General features: G+C 41.2%; 1 protein-coding gene across 1 annotated transcript in view; it reads left to right on the top strand.

The window, feature by feature from the left end:
- The window catches only part of LOC122797061 (echinoderm microtubule-associated protein-like 6), a 3,800,753-nt gene that overhangs the window by 3,040,784 nt on the left and 734,286 nt on the right, over positions 1-25,683 (top strand). The window contains exon 33 of the mRNA XM_044065838.1: positions 6,005-6,213. Within this exon, the coding sequence (XP_043921773.1) occupies positions 6,005-6,213 (209 nt within the window). The remainder of the gene's footprint in view (positions 1-6,004; positions 6,214-25,683) is intronic.

Genomic DNA, 25,683 nt, shown 5'->3' with positions numbered 1-25,683 from the left:
ATGTGGACGGTGCTTTATTGCTCTAGTTTCTGCTAGAGTGTATATGTGAAATGCCTTGCATTGTTGTAGTTTTCTAAGCAGGTGTTAGATTGCTAAATAATGCAGTTTGTGGCCTGAGAACTCAGACCAGGTGTCAAGATAATGCAATATGAATACTGGGAAAACCTAAGTGTCAAAATGATGTAATTTGGGAGCGCCTCAGCAGAGCTGTTGGTTAGTGTTTAAAAACTATTGTTCAACAAGAGACAGGGAGCATTTTGATCTTGGATATCTAACTCAGCACTCTGCCTAAGCTCACATGTAAGTTTCTAGCACTGATTTCTTGTAGGAATAGTTAAAGCTAATTAGGTATTTTTCTTTGAAATCAGACCTGTCCTACTGTATTATTTTAAGTTTCTGTGTGATCTCTGATCTCTTAGATATCTCTGTGGCGTAGTAGTTTTGTCTTGTGTTTTAATTATTTGTTATTAAATATTTTTAAAACCTTCTACCTGTGGCTGATTTATGTAATGCTTTAGAGTACATTATATATTTATAGAGTTTACTGTCTAAGCCCTTCCAATAAGGCTAGACTGAATAGTCACATTACCATTGGATAATAATATTGCACAGTAATAATTGTACTCCCTTTTAAGGGCCTTTTAGCAGCTGATATTATTAGCTTGTTGGTGGCAGTAATTACTATCATATGGTCTGGGTAAAGGGGCACAGCTGGAGAATCTGTGTCAGCCTTTCCCAGGAGTGTCTGTGAAGTTGTATACATACTTATCTCAAAGTGTGTGTGTGTTGTGTCAGCTACTTGGCAGGGGCATGAAGCACTGGTTGGACAGAGAGGGTACTGGAGGTTTTAGCTTGCCTAGCTAGGCTGAGACCTGGACCCTATAGATATGCCAGTGGGGAGTCTTATTGGGGACCTGGTGAGCAAGGGAGCAACCAGCCCCAGACTGATTGTGATCTATGTGTGCACTTAAGGGAAATTGTACTTTACTGTGAGTATTAGTTATCCTTTTCTCTTCTATGAACCAACCTCCCTGGTGTTAGTGGTGAGGATTGAGGCTCCTTGATTGCTGGGCCAGGGCATGGTTCTCAAACACACCAACATGGAGAATGACAGAGTCATATTTATACTTGCTGTAGAGTGACCTGAGTGCATGTGTTATGTGGCAGATCCTGGCACCCGCTAGGCAGCTGACAGTAACTTTCTCCATTTTTAGTCTGGTGAGTGGAACATCAGTGTGCCTGACTATAGAGTTACCTATGACTAGAGTGCTGAGTATGCTGTTATGCCTTATGGCTGTGGTTGAGTGGTACACTGAGTTTGTGGGCTATGTGTCATTTGGGTTGTGTTGGGGGGTGGAGGTTGCTTGCGTTTCTGCTTTGGAGGTCCCTGTTGCTTGGGCGTATTTTTATTGAGACCCTCCACGAATGTAGATGTGTGTTTTGTGTTTCTATGTGTGTGTGTTTTGTTGGTGTAGATTTTGAGGGACTGTGTGATGAGTGTGGTGTGGTGCAAGTGTTTACCCTCTCCTCTTGACTGTCTAGTCCAGTCTTGGGTGAAGAGAGCTTTGCTTACAGTTTGGCTATATAAGTGCATCCCTCACAGGCTGTAGTGTTGGGTGATAGGAGGAGAGGGTTGTCTGTGTACATGAGGCAATTGCTGCATGGCCCCAAGATGCCCAGCTTCATCGGGTAGACAGGAGAAAACACCGGGAGCTGACTCTTAGACATGCCTGCATAAGTGCTTATTTATTAAGTACTAAAACTTCTTTTCCTATAGACAGTGAGGAAAGTTGAGTGCTGTAGTAATTTTTAGCTTATTTAGTGCTTACAACGAGTTCTGAACAAGTGCTGAGCTCAAAGAAACAGATTTGAGTGCTAAAACTAAAAAACTGGCTAGTTCTAAGGGAAAATTTCAGGAGCAGACTTTATGGCGCCGGGAATAGTTTAACCCTAGCTAAGCGGTGGGGGCTCAGAAGCTTACAAACAGACCTGGATACAGCAAATCCGTATCTGGACTAGACTACTTATAGGAAAGGCAGGTAACAAGCTTAGAATTTTTTTTTTTGTAAAGTGAAATTGGAGTAAGGAGGAGCAGAAGATAACTCAAGGTTAAGAAATAAGTGGGTTGGCCTTCTCAAATGTTCTCCCTGTATTAGGTAGAATGAGGTAATGACACTAAACTGGGAGGAGTGTCCTAGATCAAATTTACAGTAGGGGTGGGCAACTGCAAAGCCACCAAGTATAAGAACAAGATACCAATTGGGAGGGAAGGTAGGAGACAAAAATCAGAACAAACAAACCCAAGCAGGTGCTTAACAAATGTAGAAAATTTCCAGTTAACATCTCACACACAGTGAAACTAGCTAGAAAGGTATGCAGCAGACAATAAAAGTGCTATAAATAACTCGTGAAAATAAGCAGAAAACAGGATACTTAATGTTATATATCGCAGATCAGGGTTTGCTCAGTGCCCTTCCTCTGATTAGCTCAGTGTGAAATGGTGTACCTATAGGATTGTATACATTCTGTAGTTTAACAGTACTGTATGCCAGGGTGCTTTAAACTTGGCATGCTACAATATTATGTGTATTGCTATATCAGCATGTTCTCTGTATTGTTTTGCATTTATATTTAAGACATTTGTCTGGCATTAGGACATTTATTTGTGTTTTTAGTGATCTTTTTGCTTGTCTGTGTTTGTGTTTGATTACCACTGCTGTTGGTGTCATGCTTCTGTATTGTCAGTCATTTGAGGTGTTGATTTTTAGATCAGCACTTGTTGATCTTTCATTAAGTAGTGTGGATCTTTTGTACTGATGCCATTCTGTGCAGTCAATGTTCATTTGTTGATGTTTACAGTGTCAAACATAATGTGTTTAGACCTTTTTGTAGCATAATCATTTATTTAGACCTTTTTGTAGTATAATCGTGTGTGTGTGTGTGTGTGTGTGTGTGTGTGTGTGTGTGTGTGTGTGTGTGTATATATATATATATATATATATATATATATATATATATATATATATATATGTGTGCGTGTGTGTACAGATGGATAGATAGATAGTAAATAGGTTCATATAAGGTTACTAGGCTAACGTCCCTAGACCCCTTACAGACCTAGCCATATTTATCCGGAGTTGCCCCAATTGTCAGTGGTTAGTTGAGTGAAGTTCGCAGAGGGTAAGGGTCTATGGTAGTTAATGCCAGCTTCCTCTATCCAGGAGGGACATGGACACCACCCCAGGAGTGAATTTGTGGGCACCCATTCATTGATCTAGGTTGTGTTTGAAGAGGGTCAGGGAGGGGCTGTATTTCATGTGAATTGGAAGCCTTTTCCAGAAAAGTGGCAGTCTCTGTAAAATATTTCTGTTTGTCCAGCATGACCTGTTCATGTCAGAGGCTAGGTTAAGATCCTTGAAGTGAGTGACCCTCATGCAGTTTGATTTACGAATGTGCAGCATTTCCATCAGGGCCAGGTCAGCGACTGACTGTAAGCCAGGCACAGTTCACACCTTAGCAACCTGTAGGAGACAGAATACAGTTACAAGGCTTTCAGTTTTTCCGAGTAAGACTTGTTTTGTGTACCCTGTAATTTGTTTATGAGAAGCCTCTGTGATCTGCAGTTGTTGCAGGTGTCTGGTGAGGTACATGCTAAAGGGAGAATTGTACTCAATTACTGGTCTGATATCCTTAGATCTAGATACAGTGCCTTTACTTATAAGATGTGCTACACAGATGGATTTTTTTTACTAGTGTGGATACATGGTGGTCAAAGTTCAAATTGCTAACACCCGAGTACCCCGATCACATACCACTGGGTCTACACTTAGGGGGTGCTGTGTGTAATGTAATTAGTAGGGATATCAGCTTTGCCAAAGGGAATAATAAAACATTTTTTTGCATTTAGCTTTAATCCGTGGTTTTGGCACCAATCATTTGTCTGCATTAACTCTGTCAGCAGTGTATTAACATCGGTGGGGGACTGAATGATTCCTCCCAATTTGCAATCATCAACGAACTTGGTCAGCCATAGGCTGTCTAAGTTTGCCTGGACTTCTGAGAAATAAATTCCAAACAGTAAGGGACCTAGAACATAACCCTGTGCTACTGGTGTCTGGTCTTGCTAGGAAGTGAAATCACCCAAGTTGACAGTATGTGTCCTGTCGGTGAGCCAGTTGGCTACCCATCTGGTAATGTAGGTGTTAATTCCCAATTAGGAGAGTTTCTGTATAATACCTGAGTGGGGGATTGTGTCAGATGCCTTGGCTAGGACAAGATAGGTGGTATACACTGTCTTTCCCTCATCCAGGGGCTTGGTGACTTTCTCGAAGAAGTCACCTATGTTTAACAGGCATGGTCTATCTTTAACTGGGCTGTGTCCAGAGTTAGGGGATTATCTATTTCCTTGTTATTAAGATCCATAATGATTTCCATGGCCTTGCAGATGACGCTAACCAAGCTTATGGGCCTATAATTTCTCAGGGCCTGTTGATGGTCCCCTTTGTGTAGAGGGATTACTGTTGCTGTCCTCCATTCCACCGAAACATAGCCAATTTGCAGATTGTAGTTAAACAGGGATCCAAGTGGGTCTGCTAGGTCATGTTTTAAGTTGTTTAAAAGGCAACCTGGGATGTTGTCTGGTCCCATTGATGCTGTATTTTTGGCCTTGAAAAGCACCTAAATAACCTGCTGTCTTGAGATAATAGGCTGAGGAATGGTGGCAGTTATATTTTGGGGGATGACTGGAGGGGACATGGGGGTGAAGCTTGTCTGAGGTTTTGGTATCTTGGAGTAGTCCCCTTACTCCAAGGTATGGTGAACCTGAAATTAGTACAAGTGTGGAGTAGGGGTGTGTGGGAGCAGTCTCGCTTGTCAGGGTTGCTTGAGGATGAAGAACCTTGGCAAAAATAACTTGGCATTAAAGCAAGTTTCAAGATTCACTGATTTTGCTTTCCATCTACACTTTATCAGTCATGGGATTCAAAGTTATTGATCTTGCACATCCAGAAGAGAACCCACTTCATTACTCACTGCTATGCCGTCACAGGAGAACAGCTTCCTATGTTGTTCAAAGCCCATTCTGCTTTGGTAGCTGCTTCAGCTGTCAGCTTTCAGGAAGCTCACATCAAGACATTTATACTGCTGTCATCTGGATTATTAATTCCAGGTTTGGATCATGTTTTCAATGACAATTCCTTAATGTTTTCTTTCAATCTTTTTCCACTGCTTCTGTGAGTAAGCAGCTTGGTACATTTTCTACACAGCACTGCCTATCTGAATGAACCCCAGAGAGGTCAGGCTGGTTACATTGTATCAACTGTAATTCCAGATTCTTCAGGACATTTAAGCAGCAGGACTGCAACCCACCCTTCATCTCTGTTCCTTAAGTATTGGCTTTTTTTCATTTGTATTTAACTTGTATGGTTCAAAACATTTGGCAGTGGGATTGTGATCTTCTTTGTTTCTTGACTGCTTTTTGAAGAAAAACTGAACATGACTGGTTCCGTTCACCTTTTTTAGTAATGATCTGTTACAATGATGATAACACTGAGGATGATATAGAAAAGAGAGATTCAAATCCATAAAACCATGCTGAGTTCTTCGGCCATACAATCTCCACAGGTGAGAGGAGAGATCGGCTGAAGTCAAGGAACTGGAATACATAACAGTTTTGTGTTTAGCTCATTTAGAGGAAGCAGTCAAAACAAAAGTCATGCAGTTTGACAAATGTCTGTCATAAACTCTCTTGTAAATATCACGGTGGGATAGTTAGGCTAGATCTTTGCCTGTTTATATTGTTGGAACTCATTTTTGGCTTTGTAGTACTGGTCTGGTGTTCATCACTTTATTAGCAAAATTCAGATAATCATATAGAAGCATTTCTATTATGAATGTAATGATATGATGCTGAAGAATGTAAAAACGTTCTATTACTCCATCAAGCTAATACAGCGTTAAGGCATTTCTACTGATCTATTGCATTCATTTTTTTCTTTGTGTATAGGAGCCAGAATTGCCAGTAAAGGGGGGCAGAATGAAAGAATATTTGTGGCTGAGTTCCGTCCTGATTCAGACTCACAGTTTGTATCAGTTGGAGTAAAACACATCAAGTTCTGGACTCTAGCTGGTGGTGCATTGCTGTACAAGAAAGGAGTAATCTGTTCCATTGAAGATGCAAAAATGCAAACCATGCTTTCTGTTGCCTTTGGTGCTGTAAGTGAAAATAATTTATTTTACACAATTTTTAATCTGTTGAGATCATCAAGATAAAATAGTGCTATATAGATTAATGCTTTGGAAAATAATATCTGCTGATGTATATTAAAGCATAACTTAAAAATACCATGCTAAGTCTTGAAAATAGAATATTTATGCAAAGCTGTTTTATTGCTTTGAAAACATTCTAGCAATATTTTGTAATTTCCATTAGTAATGAAGTAGATGTTCCATCATTTAGAAATCCTAGCAAATATCTAAAAAGTATTATTGTCCACTTTCTATGATGATACCCAACATATTATTTTATGGCTGCAGCTGTAAATTTAAAGATCATGGAAGACATTTGGGGTTTATGACTGGCTGATAGCTACCAATCCACTAGTATCACAGACTCCTGGGCTACGTCTTCACAGGTTTTCTGTAGAAATCTAGTGGTATTCATTGTTTCATGTTTTCATTCATGCAAAGGTGTTTTTATTGCTGTTTATTTAAAGTAACCCTTCTGATTCTAAAATATGTACTTTTTGCTTTACTTTATTCACTTGAGAAATATTTAGTTTAGTAAACGTGAATTTCTTATATGCTGAGTGGCTGCCAAATGCTTCCTAATTCTGACTCATGTGGTCCAACATTTTGATGTTGGGGGTAAACAATTTGTAGTGGATATGTATGTGCTCTGCAATCTACAGCAGATTTCTACACATAAAGTGAAATAGACTGCAACACAGTTAATCAGTCATTCTGTATGTCAATCAGAAAATAAATCAATAATGATCTAAATACATTTATACTCAAATAAAAAGCAACAAAGTTGTAATGAGACAGGATAACATTCCTAGTAAAGTGCATAATACTTTTCATACAGTATAATAACACATGCCCACACACACACACACACTTGTGTGTATGTATATATATATATATATATATATATATATATATATATATATAGATAGATATATAGATATATATATATATAGATATAGATATAGATGTAGATATGATTTACCTTCAGTTGGTGGAATAACGCATACATTAACATTCTGAAGGTAAATCACCGTATGTTGAGAACTGAAACTTTGACTACCTACTGGACATATGCTGAGGAAGAACCTAGGTACATGCAACTTTAAAACATTGTTTTTTGCAGGGGGCAAGCCCCCCTAACTCCGAGACAGCGCGATCCCCAGGGAAAGGGAATATTTCCCTGTCTGGGGATTGTTGATTTCTCACACTGGTCATCTGTCTGTATAATTTATCAGATACAATTGATTAAACAGATGTCAACCAAGCCCCCTGTCAGCCAAAACCAATGGAACCTCATTTTGATATATGTACTGTAATAAATAGTTGTTTACCATGAGATGATCATTGCTGGGAACAAAACTGTTAGTATGTGAATCATTGCAAAGATAGCCTGCAGTAAAGTATATTTGTGTGTTATATAACCAAAACTTTGTTCTTGTTATATATTTGTGTGTTATGAAACCATTGGACTAATGCTGGAAAGAAAAATGTTTATTCAACTGAAAGGACTTCTCTGCAAGGGGGATGTTCCACCTATATGTGGTACTAAGTACTGCAAATAATAAATTATAGGAAACCAGACTACCTGCAGTATAGAGCTCCATATACAAGTACTGTTGTACAGCAGACTTTAGAAGTTGGGGAGAGCATGGGATCACGTGCATGTGTGGTTTGATGTATTATGAACCATACCCCAAACTCCTGTGGGGATGGCTCGCAGTGTTTTGTTTTCAAAAATATATTTTATTCCCTGGTGGACTAGTGACTGTGCAAGCCTATTCCCTCATCTTGGATGGTGAGTATGCATGTATGATGACCATGTCACGCCACAGGTGGAGCTCATGCACTAGACAGCCTCAAGGTCATGCAGCTCCACCTATTTGTAGAGCCAATCTCTCTGCCAGCAATATAATGTCCAGTATACGAATTGTGCTGCTACTTGGATAAGATCTGCCAGACTCACCTGCTTCTAGGTTCATAGGTTCATAGGATGATACTAGGCTATTAGCCCGGAGGCCCTTATAAGCCTAGCCAAGAATTTCGACCATGCTCCATCGATTCCTTGAGTACGTTTGATTTATGCACAGAATATGTAATAAAATTCAGTAATATGGAATGTTATAGAATGTTCCTAGCATAGTGAACATTCCTTCAATTCAGTAACTCAAGATATTAAAGTGCATACTGTCTGCCCCCTTACAACATCATCAGAAAGTACCACCAGATGGCACAGAAGCTGGAAGTAACTGGATAGCTGGTCAACATGCAGTGCATGAAAACACACATTTTTTAAACTTAATAATTAAACTCTTCTGAAGTAACTAAAGTAAAAACTATTTATTTTAGAACCAGAAAGCTAATTTTAAATGATGAGACTGTAATTACTGCAAAAAAGTAGTAAAAAACATTTGCATATAATCTTTAAGGGCAAGGCACAGTTAGGTTAGAGAGCATGAGCAGTCAACTTCCAAAAGAGGGAAAAAGACTTGTGTTTTACCATAATTGCTTTAAACTGTACAGTATTTTAGAATTAAATGAATAATACAGTATTTACTGACAGATAAGCTCACAAACTTGTGTCTACCTAAATGATTTAGCTTCCCCTGGCCAGCTCTTACCTTCACTGAAAAATTCCTAGTGTATGATAGCAAATGGGCATGGCTGATAGGATAACACTAGGTGGTTTGCAAACACAGAAGGAAAAAGCACATACACGTGTACTTTCTTGATATTTGTTTTTGAGTGTAATCTTCTTATAATGCAATTGCAACATTTGAGTAAGTTTGTTAAGTATAAGACAAGGTATCCTTTCATATGCACAATTCTCAGATTGCCATAGTATTGCATTATAAATGTTGCCTGGCATCTGGCTGTAAACCACCCTGTAGGCAGTTGTTAATACTCATTTGAAAATAACTTGAGTGTTTTTATATGATATATAGAATTAAATAGCCACTAAAAGCATTGTTATTTCTTTTACAAAGAAGTGAATATTTAAAAAAAAAAATGAATTATGCTGTAGTACTCAATTTTTATTTATTTATTTATGTAATTTTACTTATAGGTTCATTGGTAGGTGCTAGGCTATCAGCCCAAAGGCCTGTGTAAGCCTAGCCAACAAGGTTCCCTGGCTTACACCACCCAAGAAAGTTATTTTCCTGTGCCACTGTCGAGCAGAAACACAGAAGTGATCCCGGGGTGTATTTCCTATTTCCCATCCACTCATCAAGATTTTTCTTGAAGAGTGCTAATGAAGAACTTTGCTTGACATAGATGGGTAGCCTGTTCCAGAGTGTGGGAAGTCTCTGGGACAGGATTCTATCCCTCCAGCATGTCCTGTTTATTGTGGTGACAGGGTTTAGGTCCCTAGACTGTGTAGTTTGGAGGGATTGGGATTTCTTTAGGTGTAGCATGTCCAACAGCTCTGGGTTTGACATAGCTTTATATGTTAGGCAGAGATCACCTTGGAGTAGGCAATATGCTATGGAGTAAAGCTGAAGTTTTTTGAGACGGTCAGTGTAGGGCATCTGTTTTAATCCAGTAATCCTCTTTGTGAGGTACTTCTGTGGTCTTTCCAGCTGCTGCAGATGTCTTGTGAGGTACATTCCAAAAGGGGCATTGTACTCTATAATGGGTCTAATGAGTGCCGAGTAGAGGGGAACAATGACCTATTTTTTCCTGGATGAGAACCCTTTTATGATGAGGTGTGCCACGTAGAAGGACTTCCTGACTACTGTGGCGATGTGACTATCAAAGGACAGACTACTGTCCACCTGGGTCCCAAGGCCTCTTATCACACATTCGGTGTTAAGTATACTGCTGTCTATGTAGTAGTTCATGGGTACAGAGTTTTTACCAAAGGGGATGACAATGCACTTTTTGGCATTGAGCTTGAGGCCATGGCTCTGACACCAGGCATCTGTCTCAGTGAGACCCTTCTGTAGGATTTCCACATCATTTGGGGAGTCAACTGTGGTTCCTAGTTTGCAGTCATCTGTGAACTTCGTTAGCCAGAGGCCTTCTGTGTTAAGCTGTACTTTAGAGAAGTAGATACCAAACAGGAGAGGTCCCAGGACTGAACCCTGTGGTACTCCACTTGTCAATGATTTGAGGTCAGATTTGGAGTGTGCAACTTTTAAAGTGTGGGTTCTGTCAGTGAGCCAGTTGGCAACCCATCTTGTGACGTAGGGATTTATACCTAGTTTAGTGAGTTTAGCTATAATTCAAGAATGGAGGATGGTGTTGAAAGCCTTGGCGAAGTCAAGATAGGCTGTGTGAACCACCTTACCCTCATCTACGGCTTTGGTGACTGCCTCAAAGAAGTCGATCAGGTTCAGGAGGCATGATCTGCCTTTCACAAACACAAATTGGGTGGGATCCAGAGTTTGTAGGTTACCAATGTCTTTGTTTATGAGTTCCATGATGATACTTTCCATGGCCTTGTAGACCAGGCTCGTCAGGCTAATAGGGCGATAGTTCCCGGGATCAGTGGTGGCTCCCCCTTTGTGGCATGGGATAACTGTTGCTGTACGCCATTCAGTGGGCACAAAGCCTGACATGAGGCTATGACTGAACATGGTGCTTAGATGGGGAGCCAGTTCATTCTGAAGTTCGTGTAAAATGCAGCCTGGGATGTTGTCCAGTCCCATGGATGCTGTGTTTTTGGCTTTAGAGAGTGCAGCTTTTACCTGTGCAGTTGTGATTACAGAGACTCTGCATTCTTCCTGTATAGATATGGGCCCGTTAGGGGGTGATGGGGGGGTAAAGTTAGCACTGAACCTATCTGACAGAATGTTGGCAATATCAGTTGGTTCTGTAATTTTCGTGCCGTTGTGCTGTAACTCAGAGCAGATCTGGGTGTTGTCATTGAGATTCCTGACATAACTATAGAATGCTTTGTGGTTGTCCTTAGAATCAGTGGCAATTTTGTTTTCGTAGCTAGCTTTGGAGGATCTTATAAGGGATCTCAGCTTCTTACTGAGGCTGACCAGGGAGCTCCTCCACTCATGGGATTTTACTCTCTTTTGCAACAATTTCTTCCTTCTGTTGTACAGTTTGTTTATGGCAGGGGACCACCAGATTGGCTTCCTTTTTTTGGAGGATAGCATCTTGGTTCTGTTTGGGATAGTACAATCCATGCACTCGTGTAAGTGCTTATAGAGTGCATTTGTGGAGGATTCAGCAGTCGTAACTGTATTGTCCATCTGCATGGGTGTCATGAAGTTCACCACTTCTGTCTTAAGAAGCATGAAGTTGGCTTTGGAGAAATATTTTACCGTGGTTTCCTTAATGGGGGGGGGGAGCGAGATGTGGATATCAAGGGTGATTAGCTTATGGTTGGATCGGACCAACGAGGAGTTGACTTCAGGTGTGGAACACCGGTCACTTATGTTGGTAATGACTAGGTCTAGGATATTGTTGCCTCTGGTGGTGGGTGTGGATAAGTTGATCCAGGTCATTGGAGTTTATGAATTCCAGAAAGCATTGTGTGAAGGAGTTGGTACATGAGTAGTTTTCCCATTTAATGGTGGGGTAGTTGAAATCACCCATTATTAGGGTGCTTGGTTGAACCCTAATATTTTTGAGTACATCAAGAAAAGAGGAGTGGGAATCTTAGCGTATGGTGGGGGGATCTGTAGCAAGCTACAGTTTGGATTGCAGTTTTGCCCAGAGTTAGTTGCACTTGGATAACCTTGGATGCATTATGCTGAGCAACTAGTCTGGAGGTGTGGATATCCTTAATGAATATGGACACACCTCCGCCTTTGGTGTTCCAGTCCAGGTTACATGACCAAAAAGTGTGGTATGAGTTATAGGCTGGTAGTGCAGGTGTGCTCTCTGGAGCCTTGAACCAGGTCTCAGTCACTGCACAGATATCGATGTTCTCCATTTTAAGGAGTGCCTCGAGTGAATGCATTTTGTGATTTAGACTTCTAGCATTGAGTAGCATTACCCTCAATTTTTGCTTTCCTGTTCCTGTTATGGTGGTGAATTTGTCATTTGAACCTTGCCTAAAAAAGGCACTATAGGGGCGGCAAGAGCCTTAGCCAGTATCCGGAATCCCAGGGGTGACAGATGCAGGCCATATCTGGCAAAGCATCGTGGTCTGTCGACCATGTCATCCCAAGCAGACAGATACTGGATCCCCTTAGAATGACACCAGAAGCTTAGCCAATTGTTGAAGTCAATCATTTTGTCCTTGTACTGCGGTATCATTCTGGGCGATGGCAGAATGCTACTCAGGGCTAGGGTCATAGCTGCCTGGGTTACAAGATCGAAGAGCTCTTCCATGTCTTTTTTCATGTAGTCCAGGGAGGTACATCTCAGGTCGTTCACACCAACATGGACAATGACAGAGTCATATTTGTACTTGTTGTGGAGTGACCCGAGTGTGTGGGTTATGTGGCATATCCTGGCACCCGACAGGCAGCTTACACTAACCTTCTCCTTGTTAAGCCTGGTGAGTGGGATATCAGTGTGCCTGACTGTAGAGTCACCTATGACTAGTGTGTTGGATACTGTGTTTTGCCTTATTGACTGTAGTTGAGTGGCACACTGAGTCTGTGGGCTATGTGTAATTTAGGTTGTGTTGGGGTGCTTGCATTTCTGCTTTGGAGGTCTCTGTTGCTTGGGCAGATTATTATTGAAAGCCCCCGCAAATGTTTTTGTGTTTCTATGTGTGGATTTTGGTGGTGTAGATTTAGTGAGACTATGTGATAAGTGTGGTGTGGTGCAAGTGTTTACCTTCTCCTGTTGAATGTCAAGTTTGGTCCTGGTTGGAGAGAGCTTTATCTCCAGTTTGGCTATTTAAGTGCATCTCTCACAGGTTGTAATGTTGGGTGGTAGGAGGAGAGGGTTGTCTGTGTACATGAGGCAATTTCTGCATTGCCCCAAGATGCCCAGATTCATCAGATAGACAGGAGAGAACACTGGCAGCTGTCCCTTGGACATGCCTGAATAAAAAACTATTTTCCTCTAGATAAGTGAGGAAAGTGAGTACAAGAGCTGTTTTTCTCTAAGCAAGTGAGAAAAGTAAGTGCAAAAACTGTTTTCCTCTCGGTAATGAGGAAGGTTTAGTGCTATAGTAATTAGTAGCTTATTTAGTGCTTGCAACAAGTTCTGAACAAGTGCTGAGCACAAATAAGCAAATTCAAGTGCTAAAACTAAGAATCTGTATCTGCACTAGACTAGTTACAGGAAATAACAAGTGCAAATGCAGGCTTTCAAATCAGAAAGTTGAGAGAGATGGAAAAGATTGCCCAGACTGCCAATAACTACAATTTCTGGGCCAGAACTACTCCTTATGTGGTAAACAGGCTACCTAGTGCTTACCACTCCCACTGACAAGCTAGAAGGCTCCAACACATTAAGGCTTGGGGGGGGGGGCTCAGAAGCTTACATACAGTCTTGGATACAGCAAATCTGTACCTCAACTACACTAGTTACAGGAAAGGTAGGAAACAGGCTTACAGTTTTTTTAACAGAAAAGTAGCTAAAACAGCAGTAAAACAATTCAAATGCAGTACAAGCTAGCACACTTGAGTATGTAGCAATATTAGACCAAACATAGTTTTAAAAAAATGCAATTAAATTAAAAATGACTAAAAACAAGTGCAGAAGGAGTGTATTAGGTAGAATGTGGTAAAGAGATGGGACTGGGGGGAGTGTCCCAGATCAAATCTACAGTGGGGCTGGCAACTGCAAAAGCCACCAAATTTAAACAACAAATCAGAGATAGGGTGGGTGGGACAAAACACTTTCAGCAGATATTTGAAAAACTAGACAGTGAATCAAAAATAACTGTACAACTCTGAATAAAATTAGTCCAGCAACAATTTAAAGTACACAATTCTGAATAACCAAAAAATATACTTAGCTCTGTATATTTCTAGATAGTTTGAAAAGAGTTCTGTTAGACACAGGTTCCAGCAATGATATGCAGGCTATTAACTAACAGGGTCTATTATTATGCAAGTAATCCTTCAGATAGTTAGATGACACAAGCTGTAAAAAACAGTTACACCAACTTAAGACACAGCAGACACAGCATTTATATGTAAATAGTTATTTTAACAGGGTAGAACCCTGGATACAGGGCTCTACAGACACAACAGACATAGCATTTATATGTAAATAGTTATTTTACCAGGGTAGAGCACTTATCAAATTTGAACAAGGGTTACATACTGTGATGATATGGGCAAGTGCCAGCATAGCCAGCTGGAGTTTTGTAAAGAGTGATATGTCATTTGTATATCAAACTGATTTTGTACAGATGCTTGTGCGGAAAATGTATTTGTGAGCTTTGCTTGTGTTGAAGTGTATCAACAGTGCACCCTGCTGAAATGAAGAGAAATGTACATATATTTTTGTAGCTGAATTAAACGTATATGTTTTAATAGAGGATACTGGCACAGCAGAGGTTAACTGTAAGAAAAATAAGGGAAATGTGAATGAGCTGTTAAGTCATTAGAAGGCACTCCACAGCGCTGAATAGGACCAGGGTCACAGGGTCTGGGGAAGAGCCTTTGTCCATTAGCTCAGTGAAAAGAGGGGAGGCCCCAGGGACTGCCATAAACATTTGGATGTGTATTGTAGCCGTCTGGCTAAATTTTTGTCTCAACTTCAAATGGGGAATACTGTGAGAACCTAAAGTCAAGTGACCAGATGAGGTCATTCTGCCAAGCCTCTTGGAAATTATATTTTCAATGTTACAAAGAGAAATCTTAGAGTATTGAGTATTCTGTTTGGAAAGCCTGACTAGAAAGACCGTCGCCCACAGCATCTTGCCTTGTGGTAATAAGTAACTTAACTAGGGAACAGTGATTCTTTTATATTTAGTCAGGAATATAGTGAAACTTAATTCAGATATTGTTTTTCTTAATTTGTCTGAGTCTGTCCATCAGTGTTCTTTTCAATATTTCCTATGGTCTGAGCTCTGTGGTTTACTGTGAGTATATATTCAGTATTTTCATGTACTTTTATTATTTATTATTAAATGTATTTAAAACTTTTATTGTGGCTGATCCTTTTAGAAAGCACTTAACCTTGGAGAGTAGTTATATTTATTTGGTGACACTGTGTGGGACACTCCAGAAGGCCTAGCCATCTTGGTGAACTACTACCATTTGTATTAGTATTAATATTGCACAGTATAATTGGACACCCTTTTTTAAGGTCCTTAGAGTAGTTGATTGCAAGTGTCTCATGGCAGTGATAACTGCCTTATACTCTGGGCAGAAGGGGGCACAGTAGGTACGTCTGTGCCAGCCTACCCCAGGTGTGTGTGAAAAATCAAATCTCTCAGTGTGTGTGTGTGTGTGTGTGTGTGTGTGTGTGTGTGTGTGTGTGTGTGTGTGTGTGTGTGTGTGTGCCTGCTACTTGGGGCAGGGACATGAAGAACTGGGTTCACAAAGAGGATGCTGGAGGACTTGGCTTAAACACTTGGCTGAGGACCTAACCCTACAGGTGTACCAGTGAGGAGTCTTATTGGGAATCTGGAGGGAGACAGATATAGAGACATCCAGACCCCGGGCTGAATGTGTTCCCTGTGTGCTCTTAAGGGAAACTGTACTCGATGCAGAGCGGTCTGCATCTGGAAGTACTGAGTACATCCGTTTGTATTCCAAGTGCATGTCCCTCTCCAGTGTCAGCGGTGAGGATACAGGCTCCTGGATTACTGGCCCAGCATGGGGATGGCACATATTGGTGGCCATCACATTTTGGTAGTAGTGGTGAGCATCACACATACATACATAATAGTAATAAAGTAACATTAAAGGTATAACTAAATTATATGGTATAGTGGCATAGCATAACAAAGATGTAAAAAATATACGCATATTGGCAAAAAGTTTTAAAAGCAACTATGATCAGGAATCTACAGTGCATAATACAGGTGCTGTAGGTGAGGTAATATGGTCCAGCCAGAAGAACCAATATAGTATATTGAAGTATAGAGGGAAATTTTAGTAGTGGAGAGTAGAAATTGCAGAATACTAAGTATTGCAGTAGAAGAGCTAATAACATGGGAAGTGTATATTAGATATATAGTAGGGGATGGATAGAGTGTATGGGGAAGCAGTGGGATGAGTTTATTTGCTGGAGAGGTTAGGAGATTAAGGAGCTAAGTGTTGCTGTGATGAAAGTAATAGTGCAACCTTGAGAGTTAGCTAACATGACCTGTGTTCTGACTTGTACACTTATATTGTTCACTAAGGTGTTGTTAGAATTGCTGAACTGTTTAGAGCCTCTGATTTCAGTAACATCAGGTGGCAATGATTGCCACAGTTTAGGGGCAAGAATAAGAGACGTTGTGGTTTGTGGAATGAAATTTACTGGATGGAGTTATGAGAATAGGGCTATTAGTGGATTGACTTCTTAGTTTGTAGTTTGTGTTTGATGTTGTTAGTCATATAGTTAGGGAGGATGGTGTGTCTTCATGTAAGAGTTTGTAGAGAAGGGAGCCAAGAAGGAAGTTAGTTCTGCCTTGAATGAACAGCTAATTTGCCTCTTCCAAGGTGTTGCAGTAATTTTCATGCTGAGTGGAGTTGGCAATATTTATTTGTTTTATTAGAAAGAGATTATAAGTGTTTAGTTTGTGAGTGCATGTAAGACAATCGAATAGTGGTAGGCAGTATTCAAGTTCTGCAAGCAGGACATCTTTAGCCTCTGGATGCTGTATGAAACTGTGAGAAAAAATTAGATATCTTTTGGGCTCAGAATAGAAGGTAGTTGACTTTGGATTCTGATTTTTTAAATGTGGTCTTGGAAATTAAGGGATTAGCCAAGCCAAGTGTTAAGGTATATAATGGGGTGCATTCAGTGCTAAGGTTTATAAATTATAGGGTGTACTCAGTGCTAAGGTATATAAATGATGGGGTGTACTCAGTTACACTGTTGCTTATGTCTTTTTTTAGAGCAAACCAAACCGTTTAGTTGTAGAAGGTTGAAGATGATTTTGGGTGATGTCATAAGAAAGGGTTGGCTGTGTAGATAACCATGTCATTACTGTAAAGAGGAGGAGGTGGAGATGATGTAAGTCAAGAGGCAGTTTATTTTCCTGAGCTGTCGCTGAAAGAGTAATGGCTGTATCGGATAAGGTGAGAACAATTTTAACTGTGAAAGTTTCGTTGTCAGGAAATCTTTGACCCATTGAGTAGACTCATAGCTTACACCAGTATCTTGGATAATAGGATGGAGTGGTCATCCAGGCCAAAGGCCAGAGTAAGGTGAGTTTACCTTCATCCATGTTAGTGAGAATGTTATCAGTGAGTGTCATATTACTTCTCTCTGCCCAAAAGCCATGTTGCTTGCAAGACATTAAGTGGTATTTGTCTAGGTAAGTGGCAAATTTGTTGTAAATGATTTGAACAAGTTGTAAATGAATTGCACTGAGTTGTATCATATACTTTATTAAATACTATATTGAATTTTCATTATCTACATTTCATGTATTCAGCTAAACATATGGTTTGTACTCAGATTTTTCATGTTTACAAACATGGCCCTAAATCATGTACCCGTCTTGTAATGTCATAGGGTGCAACTTCATATTTCACAGGAGGAAGTTGAATTGGTATCTTTATATCCTTTGGAATCTGAGGAGGGGCAGCCTTATGTAACCTGCAGCCCTAGGTGAAAAGACTCCATGGAACCCACCCCTCACTCCACCCCCACTTCCAACCTGCCCAACACATCCTTACCTGCTGACACTATCCAGATTACATTTTCTTTTTCTTACAGTTTGTCTTACTCTTCATTTTTGTCATACGGTTTTCATTCATTCAACACTTAATCAAGGCTGTTATGTGATAAGTGTAGAGGAAACATCTGCAGTAAGCCATCAGGGTTCTAAATGCTCTGAGGTACATTTCAGAGGTCTTTTTAACAACCATATAATCCAATGATTGCCTGAACAAAGACCATGATCATTCAACATCTAAGCAAGACTGCAGTCTGATAATAGGGGTGGAAACATCTGCATTAATTGGAGTGTCTGGATGCTGCAAGGCTCCCAGAAACCATAGGGTTCTAGATTCTATGAAATGCATTTTAAGAGTTTTTTAAACAACCTTTTCTTCCATGATCACCTAAACAAAAAACATGATCAAATAAATAAATTTAGTCTAACTCTTCAGGTTTGATTTTCCTGTATCCTTTCACCACATATTAACTGACCGAAACTACCCTGTAAAAACTGCAGTGGAAATTACTGTGCTAAGCTGTAGGTTGGGGAGGGCACTAAGCACTAATATGCTATGAGGTTTCTAGAGATGCATTTTAGAGTATTTTTTTAAACAACCTTTTCATCCACTGATGGCCTGAGTGAAAACTTATGATTAAGCAAGAAATTCAATCTTACTCTTTAACTTTGCTTTTTCCTGCATTCTTTCAACGCACCCTATCTGATCAAGACTACACTGCAATAACCAAATTATGCTGGGGGTTTGGGGGGATGCTAGGTACACCGAAGGCATTGGGGTTATAAATGCTCTGAGATGCATTTTAGAGCTTTTTTCCAATTTTTTGATTCAGCCATGCTGTGAACAAAAATCATGTATATGAAAAAGAAATTCATTTTTACTTTTTTATTTCAAAGAAGAAATAAGCTGTAACCAAGATTGAATGTGCAAAGCTTAGGAAACACAAATCCATAATAAACTGAGAAAACAAATGTTTGTGAGTGTACATATGTCATATCTGGAAATAAGTAATCATTTTCTGTTTATCTCCCTCTGGTGTTAAATTGGGACTAAAATTAAGGCACAAATGCCCACAGTCATATATTTCAAGCTGCTGCTCTCATTTATATAGAGCATGACTCTTATCCCCCCTATCCACAAAAGATCACCACCTTCTATGTATTCTTCCGGTTCTACTTTCAAATATCGAAATACTGAAATATCGGATTTCAGTATCTCGGGATGCGAATAACGAAAATCCACTACAACGAAAAATTAAAAAAAGAACGCCACTATAATGAAAGTTTGTAATAATGAATTTTCAGTATGTGACGTTTTGGTTTTTAATGTACCTTCCACCACAAACAAAAATACAAACATGACCTTCCTCCCTACACCATCACAAACCAAAATAACACACACACACGCATACCAACAAAACCCAAGTAAGCTACGTTTAAGCAGGAGGACAAGCCCCCCCTCCACCCCCCACACCTGCTACTTATATATACTAACTCCGAGGTTACACTACCACAAAAAAGAACAACAAACCTACTGTTACGCACCCTACACTTCCATTACAAACTGTCAAACTTGTACCAGCGAAAAACACACACACTACACATGTACAAAAATCATCATTTTCAACACTTACACATACGCGCTCTCACCTACCTACCTACCTTAAAACCAGAACATTGTAGATAAAATATCATAACAATGTTCATAAATTCACTTTTTAAGCATCCTTTCTATTTTTCCATATAAAATGCAGGGCAGGGGAAATACAAAGGGCAGTATAAACTATTTCTAATGTTCCACAGTTACCAGTGCTATGAGTCATCTTTGAGAAGAACTTATTATTTAAAAGAATGGGGTTTTGCTCCATGCTATATTCGCACTAAGTACAAGTATCACAGTTTTGTACCCTTTCTTAACTTGTCTAAAATTTGCACTTTATCAGCTGTCTCAAAGGCATGTTTTAAATTTGGACCTTATTGCATACAAATCAGGGCCGATCACCTTAATAATTCAGATAAACTCATGTTGCCTTTAAAGATATTCTAATTTTTTAACACTATCTCCCTAAAAACTTTAGAATCAGTGTTAAATTACGGTACAAAGGCCCTTTCAAAATTGTTGTCAAACCCAAATTTTCTGTGTTGTTACATACCACAAAACCTGACCCTAATAGTGGCTTGTAAAAAGTACCTCACTTGGTAGTAACTTTTTCACTTTTTCCAATAAATCTAAGGGGTAACCCCTCTAATAAAACATAAATAAAACTCTATTTCTTTTTTTAAGGAAGATGTCCTTGTCTGGACTATCCTTGCACTTCTGACCAGCTGCCCCTTTAGTAAAGCCCTCTTGTGTGAAAAGGTATGCCAGCTGGAAAAATGAAGATGTTCATCGTGTTTCACTGTTGCAGTCAGCAGTCATTACATTTGGGTAATCTGCTGGCAGGTTGCCCTCAGTCGGCCTGAATTCCAAAGTCTTGGGTCCTGCGTCGGTTGCTGTCTTCTCTTCTATGACGTCAGGGGTATAAAACATGCAGCCGATGCCATTTTCTTCAGTCTTTCTTGCTGCGCAGTGCCCGAAGCAGAAGCATTTCGCAAGTGCTGGTTGGCCGACTACTGAAATATTTGAGTTTGAGTTTCAGAACCGAAGTCTTCACTAAAGCTAAGTACTCCGTTGGGGAAACTTTTTTCTTGCTTTTTACCGATGTCAAAAAAAGTTAATAATTGTATTACTTGTGGGAAGCAAATACCTCATAAGGATTTCCATTTATACAGTGTTCCTTGCCTAGGCCCTGATCACAACGTGCCTGGCTGTCGGTTTTGTGCTAGATTTAACCAACGCACTATTAAGCGTCGGTATATTTTTGCATCAAAGTATTTTGGAAACAGATTTAACTACCCAGAAATGTTGTCCGACTACCGGAGTACATAAAAAAACGCAAAGAAAAGGACAGAGAAAGGCAGTCGAGATCCAAAACCAATGATGAAGCTTCTCCTAAGCCAGTTGCCGGTTCGCCGGTACTCAGTGAGGCGCTTTCGCAGCCCCTGATACCCACTACCTTCGAGTCACAGGCCTCTATCGACACCCATGTGGAGTCCGGTATGCCGCAAGATACTCAAGATATTGGACCGACGGATGTATCTCCCTCAAATGGGTCCGGAGCCGCTGAGCAGGCACCGGGTTCTGAGGGTGTATTCAGACCTCAACATTTGTATATCAAACCGACGACAGCTGCAAAACCAAAGACAAAAGCAACTTCTAAAACTAAAAAAACAACGCATGAGCCACGTGCACAGGCCTCTATGCCTAAAAAACAGATGATCAAAATGGCTGAAGACCTTATTACCTTGATCAGGGATACCCATCCTCCTCCAGATAAGAGGCCTAGGCAATACACTGATTATAAATATTCAGATCAGGTTTCTATTTCTTCTGATTCCTCTTCTGATCAGGAATTATCTATACCTCCCTATGAGGATTCTGATGCTGAGGAGTCTATTCCATCAAAATTTCCTCCTGAGAATTATTCATTTGGAGAAACCTTGCATACTTTGAGGGAGCATTTTCACTGGGACAGTCAAGACTTCTCAGAATCAAAAAAGAGGCCCAAGGATTTCCTTCTTTTCCCTCAGCACAAGCCTTTAGCCATTCCCCCTGTTTTAGACATTGTGGATGCTTGATCCCTAACTCCTTACCTCTGGCTCCCAGTAAGCCTGACAGATATTACAGGGTCCCTGACTCACATACATTTTTATTTAAAAACCCTGCTGCTGATCCTGAAACTATTTCACAGGGTCCAAAGGGAGTTAAGGCCTCAACAGCACAAAATCCTACCCCCTCTGACAGAAATTCAAGGGCACTAGACAGATGGGGAAATAGGTTTATACATCTGCAGTATTGGCAATCAGGGCTCCGACACTGCCGATAACAAGCTCAAGGTTTGCCAGTAGCTCGAGACCAAGCCCCTTATCCCACAATGCACTGCTGGAATTACCTCAGATCTAGTTTGCCACGGCAAGAGAGATCTCATGATCTAGTTAGCTTGGACCATTTTAGAAACAAATTAACAGCAAGTCTATAAAAAAGTTTTCTTTTTTGTTTAAAATATATAGTGTGTGTTAGTACTATTATATTTACTTTCTAGTTAAATACTTAGATAGTATAAATAGTTTAAAAGATAAGCCTTGTTGGCTTCTTAGTTTGTGAGTGCCTTTAGCCCTTTTTTCTCTACTATTAATCTTTATAATAGTCAGGCTTTTTCTTTGGGTCTCTTAGCCCTATATTTGTATCTATATTTGTAGATATATATATATACATATATATATATATATATATATATATATATATATCTATATATATATATATATATATATATATATATAGATAGATATAATACTGTTATAGATAGTGCCTGGATTGGGCTTAGTTGTTTGTGGATCTAATTTACTGTTTTTTCTCTTAAGTATGTCGGATGATAGGGAGAAATCCCATCCCAAATCGGGATTAAAAAAAGGCCCAGATTATGGGCAGAAAATGTCCGTCACTGACGGACACATTCAGTGTGTCTACTGTCTGGGGACTAAACACCTCCAAGACACCTGTAGCATTTGCCACTCCTTTTTTTCAAGAGTCCTCTTGGAGAGAAGGAGGAAACTTACAGACAGGGGATTGCTACAGCAATCTTTCTCGGAAGTTTTGAGTAGCCATGAGGGTGCTAGTACGTCCTCTAAATCCTCACAATCCAAGTCTTCAGATAAGGTTTCAAAAAAGGCTAAGATTTCAGAAGGAGGGTCATCGGTTCCACAGTCATCAGAACCGAATGTACCTTTGATTCGGAGCCAGCTCTCAGTATTGGAGCCGGTCTTTGAAGTTCCTTCTTCACCTCTGCTCCAGTCAGCACCTTCGGTGCATTCAGCTAAGTCTTCAGTCGACCTTTCAGATTTGGACATGGATCGGCTAGTGCAGAAGCTTTTACAGGCACCAGGACTTGCCAAATTGTTGTCGGCCCCGACCAGCTCATCGGTACCGAAGACCATGGAACCGGACTTGTCTACTCCTCCGAGCTGTACTGGACTCTTGGGGCCAAAGAAAATTGAACCAATGGTGATCGAACCCTTGGAGCTGATACCCGCACCAGTGTTATCGGCTCCATCTACTCAGATGTTCTCGGCGCCGACCGAGGGCTCTAGGAGCCGACGCTCTCCCGTCGGGTCCGGGGAGGATAGTCGCACCGACTTGGTGCTGACTCTTCCTCTTGGGGCTTCGGCTCGGATGAGCTCGGCTCCTACCTCAGATTTGGAGCCCAGGGTTTCGGTGCGGGAGGATCCGACGGTACTCTCGGGTCTGTCCACTCCTTCTCATCGGAGTTATGGTGCCTTCGATTCTATGAGGAAAGTTTTGTCTCCAAAGACAACGTCAGCATCGGTTCAGCTTTCCCTCTCCCCTCAAGCTCTTGTGTCTGCTTCTTCATCTACCGATCCCTCTAAGCGTAGAGACCTCGAGCCTCAAGTACCCCCACAGGGTGTCCCCTGCTCTTCTGAGACCTCCCCAGATCCCCTCACTGAGGAGGTGCCCAGGAAGAGACTGTGCAAGAGGAGGCACTTAGACTCCCCACAGGAGTCTTTGACATCTGACATGGACTTAGATGAGTCAGAAGGGTCCCCTTGATCCCCCTCTGAGGATATCTCCTTTGCAGAGATACTAGAGATCCTTAGTCAGAGAGGCAAATGGCAGTCCAAGACTCCTACTGAGGATGAGTCTGTGCTCTTGAAGGCTTTTGGGTCTCAACCTTCCACTTCTTGGGTGTCTCCACCTTACGACAAGCTCATGGAACTGATCTCTCGTAAGGCGTGGGAGTTACCAGAGGCCATGGAACTTGTCCCTCGTAGACCCAATAAATTCATATCTGCCCCAGTGGACAAGCCATTTTTGACAAAAGGAGTGCCTGTTGATGCCATGGTAGTAGCTGCAACCACCAAAAAGGAAGTATCTGAGACATCCTCTTCTATCCATCCCCCTAACAGAGATTCTAGGGTTATGGATAGATATGTGAAGCACATGATTAGTTCAGTGACTTTTTCTCTGCGATCACTGAACTACTTAACCCATTTTACAAGACTACAGAGAGATCTCCTGAAAGAGCTAGAAGATACTCTCCAGGGTATGGTAGCTGCAGGAGTGGCCTACAAAGTCAACGCCCAGCTCGCTACCCTAAACTCAGTGGTGAACTCATCCATGCATCTCATATCCTATGCAGCTGATGGTTTGAGTAGAGCTGTTAGTTCGGGCATTGCTCTTCGAAGACAAGCCTGGATGCATCTCTGTTCCTTTGCGGAACCCTTTAAGTCTTCCTTTATTAATACCCCATTCAATGGCTCGTCACTGTTTGGGCCCAAAGTAAAGGAAACTTTAACCAGGTGTGAGCAGGAAGGCAAGACTTTATCTGCCTTTGGGGTCCATTTTTCCACCCCTACTTGGCCCTACCCCTAGGGCCCGGGGGGGGGTGTGGTTCCGAAAAACTCAGGCAGCCTTTCAGGACTCATGTGGAGAAACCCCCTCTAGAGGCAGAGGAGGGGGTTATAACAGAAGATGCTGCTCCCGTGGCAGAGGCGGTCCACAGCAACAGGGTGACAGGGGTCAGTTCTCCGGTCAGTCCTACCAGCTCCCCTGAAAGGGGGCCCGACTGTTCGGCTCAGGAGGCAGTCGGGGGTCGCTTGTCTTTGTACTCAGAAGCCTGGCTAAACATAACATTGAATACTTGGGTACAAAGCATCATTTCCAGAGGATATTTCATACCATTCTTTACCCCTCCCATTCCTGTAAATAAAATCCCAGATGTTCCACCCAATCTCAGGAAACAAGCAATCGTAGAGGTCCGCAGATTGCTAGAAAAAAAGAGTCATCCAACCAGTCCCAGCAGACCAAGTCGGATTCGGAACTTACTCAAGATTCTTTTTGGTGCCAAAGAAAACAGGGGACTGGAGACCTATCTTGGACCTCAACAGATTCAACCAGTTCGTAAAGAAAGAGAAGTTCCGAATGGTCATGCTTCAGTCCATTCTTCCCTTGTTAGGGAAAGGCGAATGGATGTGCTCCATATATCTCAAGGACACGTACTATCACATAAAGATGAACAGATGCACCAGAGATCATCTGCGCTTCCAGCTGGGGGCCAATCATTACCAGTTTCGAGCCCTGCCCTTTGGTCTCACTGCAGCCCCCCAGAGTGTTCACCAAATACATGGCAGTGGTCACGGCTCACCTGAGGCGTCTAGGATTCCAGGTGTTTCCATACCTAGACGATTGGCTCCTCACCATTACCACCAGGCATCCATTGACTCAGGCAACACAATACACTCTGACACTCTGCCATCAATTAGGCATTACACTCAACTTCGAAAAGACTGCCTTATCGCCATCTCAGCATACCGTTTTTATAGGAGCAGAGTTAGATCCCTCAACTACCACTCTACGTCTCCCTATCGAAAGAGTCTCTCTTCTCCGCCAAAACGTCAGCTCACTGTTGTCAAAGAACAAAGCTACAGCAGTGGAGGTATTGAAAGTACTAGGTTTGATGGCGGCAGCAATCCTGGCTATGCCACTCTCAAGGATGCATATGCGAATTCTTCAATGGCTCCTCTTCGCTCAGTGGTCTTACCAGAAACTAGCAATGCACCACATGATTCTTATCATGGATTCTTGCAGGAGAGACCTTCAGTGGTGGGTGACATCTCTT

The sequence above is a fragment of the Protopterus annectens genome, chromosome 3.part0, assembly GCF_019279795.1.
Source record: "Protopterus annectens isolate FY-2018-M chromosome 3.part0, PAN1.0, whole genome shotgun sequence".
Taxonomy (NCBI): Eukaryota; Metazoa; Chordata; order Ceratodontiformes; family Protopteridae; genus Protopterus; species Protopterus annectens.
This window is presented reverse-complemented; position numbering and strand designations above follow the sequence as displayed.